This window comes from Bidens hawaiensis, unplaced genomic scaffold (assembly GCF_021521415.1).
Source record: "Bidens hawaiensis isolate Kalapana, Puna unplaced genomic scaffold, B.hawaiensis_p1.1 tig00084241_1, whole genome shotgun sequence".
Lineage (NCBI taxonomy): Eukaryota > Viridiplantae > Streptophyta > Magnoliopsida > Asterales > Asteraceae > Bidens > Bidens hawaiensis.
Genome location: NW_027504070.1, coordinates 22693 through 28222, shown reverse-complemented (window position 1 = coordinate 28222; position 5530 = coordinate 22693). Strand labels below are relative to the sequence as shown.

Here is a 5530-nt window from a genome sequence, read left to right as displayed (position 1 = left end):
GCACATAAACACTTCTACACCATATAATTCAACGATAGTTGGTGTAAGATAAACCATGAAACTAAACCTGTGTTAAATCGTTAGTAATGGTCTGATTTTGTTCGTATTATTTTTCAGTGGTTCGATTTTGGCTTTCCGATAATAAAAAACGATTATTAAAGATTTGATCTAAAACCATCAAAACCAGACCGTGAATACCTCTAATATATATTACATATATGCTATATAAAAAATATATATATATATATATGTTGTTATAAGTTATCACTTTTTTGTTCATATTTAACGTGTGTAGGGATTTAACGTGAAAAAATTGTTGAAGGACTTTTGTGAAAAAAAATAAAAAATATATTGGTTTTTTATGATATTTGTTCTCCTTTAATTGGAAAAAAATGTTGATGGTTTATATTTTAACTAGTTTTTATCTTCCGTATTACGGGGTTGTTTTATATTGTTTGTTTTAATATTTATTTATTTTTTTAATTTATATATTTTTTATTGTATGAAAGTTAATAATATACTTATGGTTTGATGTAAATTGTTTCACAAATAATTGAGATGTTATAACCCGGTTTAAAAGTTTTGATGAGATCCAAGACTCGTTTATTTTTTTTTACTATAAAATTGGTTTTTTTTGATTATATATAATATTTATGAAAATTAATAATGTACTTATGGTTTGATAAGACCCAAGACCCGTTTATATTTTCACTATAAAATTGGTTTTTTATATAACATACATATTTTTTTAAAATAAATAAGATATTAATTTTTAATATATCTTATTTTATAGGATTTTTACATCAATAATTTGGTGGAAATAATTTTTAATCTAATAAGATGTTATAACCCGTTTAAGGAATATCTGGGTTTGGTAAAACACATACCCATGAATTCGGGTCAAATGCATTAGAAGCCTCTATTTAAAAGTCAAGCAAATCTGGTGACTCCAAAAATAAAGGGAACGACCACATCGCGACACGTAGGATTTTTATGTTTTCGTTTATATATATTATAGATTTTTATTCAACAACATTTCTCAAAATAATTAGGATGATATTTAAAGAATTCTCTACATTTAAATAGCGCTGTTATTTGCTATCCATCAAATCTTATATTCGTGACAAAAAAAAATGATGTTTAAATATTATCTATTAAATATACATATTAAAAGATGAATTTCATTCTCCTTACAAAATCATTATTCATTTTACTAATTAATCTTTTAATTTATTAATTATAACCATTAAATCACTAGCTATAATTCCATAAATAAAAAAATAATGAGAATTTTCATTATCCACACAAAGTCACTATTCATTTTACAATTTAATTTTTTAATTTATTCATTATAACAATTAAATCACTAGCTATAATTCCATAAATAAAAATAATGATATTTATTTTAACTAATTAAAATATTTAACAAACTATATTTTTAAACACTAAACTTAAGAAAGTATCGGTTTTACATGCTTTGTTTGTCGGTTAAACGAATTCTTAAATTTGCTTTCATATTTTTTATAGTTCGTCTTTACATTGACCGAAACTTTTTCATGATTTAAAAATATATAATTGTCGCATGTTGTATCTGCGTTTCAACGTCTGATGCATCACTTTTAAAATATTTTTTTGGCTTACTAATTTATGTTTATGAATTTGTGTTGGTACCACTTATACTAATTGATTTTGTGTTGGTACACAACTGTAACGTGCTGGGTTTTTTTGGTTCTACATATGATAATTTGTTGTAGGCATTGAAAAGTTTATTTGTTTTGTTTGGTTTCGATGTCGTAACTTGATACAGACTGACTTCGCGTCGACTTGCAGCGAACTTATGGTTTAGCGTTTTTACTTATGTTTTTTTGTTCGATTTAACGGTCCCGTCGCGAAGCATGGGGTCTTAAATCCTAGTTATCTATTAAATAAAGACCAAGGGTGTACCTGGGGCACTAGGCTATCCGGGAGGGGTATGTAAGCAGCCTGCTCTTTGTTTTCTTGGTTTTCTTTTTTTTTTTGCAAAAGTTTGTTTTTACGGCTTGAACCCATGACCTCTAAATCACAAAACAACAATCTTACCGGTTGCTCTAAGGTCTGCCCTATGAATAAGTAATAGAATGTTTTTAAATGATTAACAAGTTAAGAGAGAAATGTGTCATTTGAATTATAAAAATGAAGATATAAAGAATCTAAAGTAAATTGTGGGTGTTTTGTTTTAAAATTTTGTTGGTACATACATATTTATTTGGGTGTGAGGAATTATTTTTATCTATTCTTAAACCTCTCTTTCTACGTCTTATTATTAACCATCCTTAAAAAAACCATTGCAATGCATCTTTTCTTACCACCATCCTATGCAAAAGAGAACGAAAGCACCAGATGGGCACCCATCACCCATGCTAGGCTAGAGACCAGTCATATTTCTGCCAGTGAAACAGCCAATATCAATCTGATTTAAGACTAAAAACCCATCAAGAACAGAGAACCCATGGGTGAAACAACCGCTATCTCTCTGGTTGAGACTTAAAGTTCATTAAGGACGGAAGATACAGTCAATGGATGATTCGGCCATATACCATGTACCAGATTTACATTCAACAAAAAAGATCAAACGACAACAAATCAACTACACATTCAGAGTCAATAATAGCATTTATTTCCCCACACTTTTATAACTGATTTATTTTATTGAGTCAGCACAAAATCACCAAAATTTTGTGTTTTTTTAACAGAACAAATGGCTATAAACGTGCAAAATAATAAAACAATAAGTAGTATTAAGTTATTGCTATTATTATAATGAAAGAAAGTTTATAAATAAAAAAAAATGGAATTTATCCAAATTTGTATAACCTTAATGATATATATATATATATATTGGTAAAGACAAGTAACAGCAGTTTTAGCATTCAAAAGGTGAACATCAAACATAATAAACACTTATCTCTCTTTGTTGATCACTAGGTTTTGCTAATTAAAAATCATACCACTGCTGGTAAAAGGAACCTGTAAGAAATAAAGGTGGAATTATCACTTGCAGATTTTATAAAAAAAACTTCGAAAAAAATATGCATTAAAATAAATTGTTACCTGAACAAGTAGTATATGATGAAGAATGACAGGATCAAATACATCACAAGTTTACATGTTCTGCGACTCGATTTTGTTTCAAACACCTGAATTTTTTTAAAAAAAATCATTAATAATTACATGCTAAGTAATTAATTAGTCAACAATCTCAAATTTTACCATCTTCATCCTATCCATAGTTCCTGACATAATCCCCCTCGCCGAATCCATCCCGTTACCCTGTTCAAGAAAATAAAAATGAAAATAAAAAACCGGCTAGTATATAAAAAGCAAGTATGTATGTGTGTACCATTCGGTCCAGCATACGGTTATGACTCTGCACCTCCTCATGTATGTCACCAGTCAACTGCCAAATTCATCAATCACTTGGTCTCAGAATTATTACATAAAACAGTGCAAAAAACCGTTTTTTGTATAAATTTATCATAATTGTTCTTAAAACTACTCAAAACAAATAAATATTAAGAAAAATTATCACACACAGAACCTAAGACTGTAACATACAATCGCATAAACTTGATTCGCAAAGTAGTAAGTAAACTGTACAGGTAATAAAGAATTGGTACCAATCACATAAATTGTTTCCAGCTCATTTAGTTTTTATTTATATCGAAGAGCAAGCCATGTTCAGGATCATTGGTGTTTAGTGAAACAATTATGCAGATTCGGTTTTGGGCCACTTCTAATGCATATATAGTTAATATTAACCAACAGATTGTGCCATTTTTTATTATTTTTTTTGAAAGGAAAACTTAACAGATTGTACCATTTTAGTTTTTAATTAAAACAAAAGCATCCATTGATAAAAGACAAAATGCAAGGCCTAATCACCAGGTTAAACAGCATAAGTAATAATATGATTAAGTTGCATATAGCAGTAAAGGTAAAATGAAAAGAACTCACTCTTTTGAGAAAGACAACTCTGTCCTGCAAGGTATTTAAAGATTTGTCATTTTGTTGGTCGTCTATATCGTGAGAATATGAGGAGGAGGCCGTGAGACCGCCCTCCTCAAGGTTATCAAACAGAGCGGTTCTAGACGCACGGTTGTCCCTACAATAAAAACCATGAGCAAGAATTTACACTAAAATCATTCATGAGTTGAGACAATAATAATAATAATAATAATAATAATGTTCCTGCATCATAAAACAGAAAACCTCCTGATCACAGTTTGCTATTATCATAACAAATCAAGGTGCGTTAAGGATGTTACTATTTAACCAGAATCAGACGAATAGCAATAGCAACTAGCAAAGACAGAGAGAGTTATATGAAAGTAGAGCTTGGATTATTAGATGAGTTTTTAATTAGTTGTATGTATGTATGTATGTATGTATATTTTAATTAATTTGTGTGAAATTAAAACAAATACATATCCGATCAGATAGATAGATCGATCGATCCAAACCATTAAACAACCAAGAAAGAGCGGAAAAAGAAAGATGAAATGTACATAATTAGGTTTGGAGATTAAACCTTCGATAGCTCATGTCAGGTTCAGATGATCAGATTTCGTTCACATCAAATGGCAGCAGCAAGAGCAACGATGGGTTTAGATCTACCAGATTTCAACCCAAACCAATTTTAGGGGTTTTTTTTAGGCTTTTCTCCCACGTCTTTTAACTTTGTGCTCTTTGAATCACCCCTCCTTCCAAGTATTAACTATTAAGGGGTGTTTTAGATTTCTTATTTTTCTTTTTTACGTTGTTTATCATTTAACCTATTTCAATATATACATTCAAGTTTATCTTTATTAATCGTAAAAAATGACCAAGGGACAGCTGGGCCCAATCACCTTCCCACACCCTTCGGCTATAAATACTTTCTCAATCTTCATAAGGTATTCATTCACTCCCACTGTACTCTCACTATTTACTTAAGTGTATTATCTTCATCAGAATTGTACTTATTCTCACGCCGGAGGGTGGTTACGGGAAGACCCCCCCTCTTGTCATTCCCGTAACGAGCTCACGGTGTTTGTTTTGCAGGTTCACGTCACTGGACTTTGGGAATTGAGTTCATATCATATCAGCAGTTAACCGTATCATACTCTGTAGACCCATTGGATCTAAGACCCGTTAAGGGGAGTAGATCCGTGTTTCTTCATTGGAGCCATCCGTGTTTTTGTTAGAACAATAAGAAAGTTTTTCCGTTCGTTCTACGATATGAATCAGTTACCTAAAGGGTCGACGGGGAACCAGATGCAGTCTCCAAGTGATATCAATCCTGAAACACGTGAAGGAGCAACATCTGTTTTCGCTCGAATCACGACACCTTTTGCACGAACCGATGCCGTGAACCCTGGAGGTTTTACCCTAGGTGGTTCAATGGCTCGGGGACATTTCTCTCCACTAGTAGGTGCTACTCCGGTAGACACGGGAAATGTCGTCACACCAACTGGTCCCACCCCTACTGACCTGGGACATGTTACAGCCCCAG

The 5530-nt window shown here is 31.4% G+C and overlaps 1 protein-coding gene across 1 annotated transcript; it reads right to left on the bottom strand.

The window, feature by feature from the left end:
* Window positions 1-2866: 2866 nt before the first annotated feature.
* LOC143607624 (bet1-like SNARE 1-2) lies at window positions 2867-4689 on the bottom strand. The gene is made up of 6 exons (XM_077083000.1): window positions 4568-4689; window positions 3994-4141; window positions 3380-3436; window positions 3250-3309; window positions 3091-3176; window positions 2867-3006 (listed from the first exon to the last, which is right to left on the bottom strand). The coding sequence occupies exons 1-6, from the start codon at window positions 4579-4581 to the stop codon at window positions 2982-2984; spliced, it is 390 nt and encodes a 129-aa protein (XP_076939115.1). The 5' UTR covers window positions 4582-4689; the 3' UTR covers window positions 2867-2981.
* Window positions 4690-5530: the final 841 nt, after the last annotated feature.

Bases quoted from the DNA above. Each gene is read 5' to 3' on its own strand.
- LOC143607624 (XM_077083000.1), bottom strand. The intron at 3,437-3,993 runs GTGAGTTCTTTT...TGAATTTGGCAG, and splicing joins GAGTTGTCTTTCTCAAAAGA to TTGACTGGTGACATACATGA. The intron at 3,177-3,249 runs GTAAAATTTGAG...AAAAAAATTCAG, and splicing joins CTATGGATAGGATGAAGATG to GTGTTTGAAACAAAATCGAG.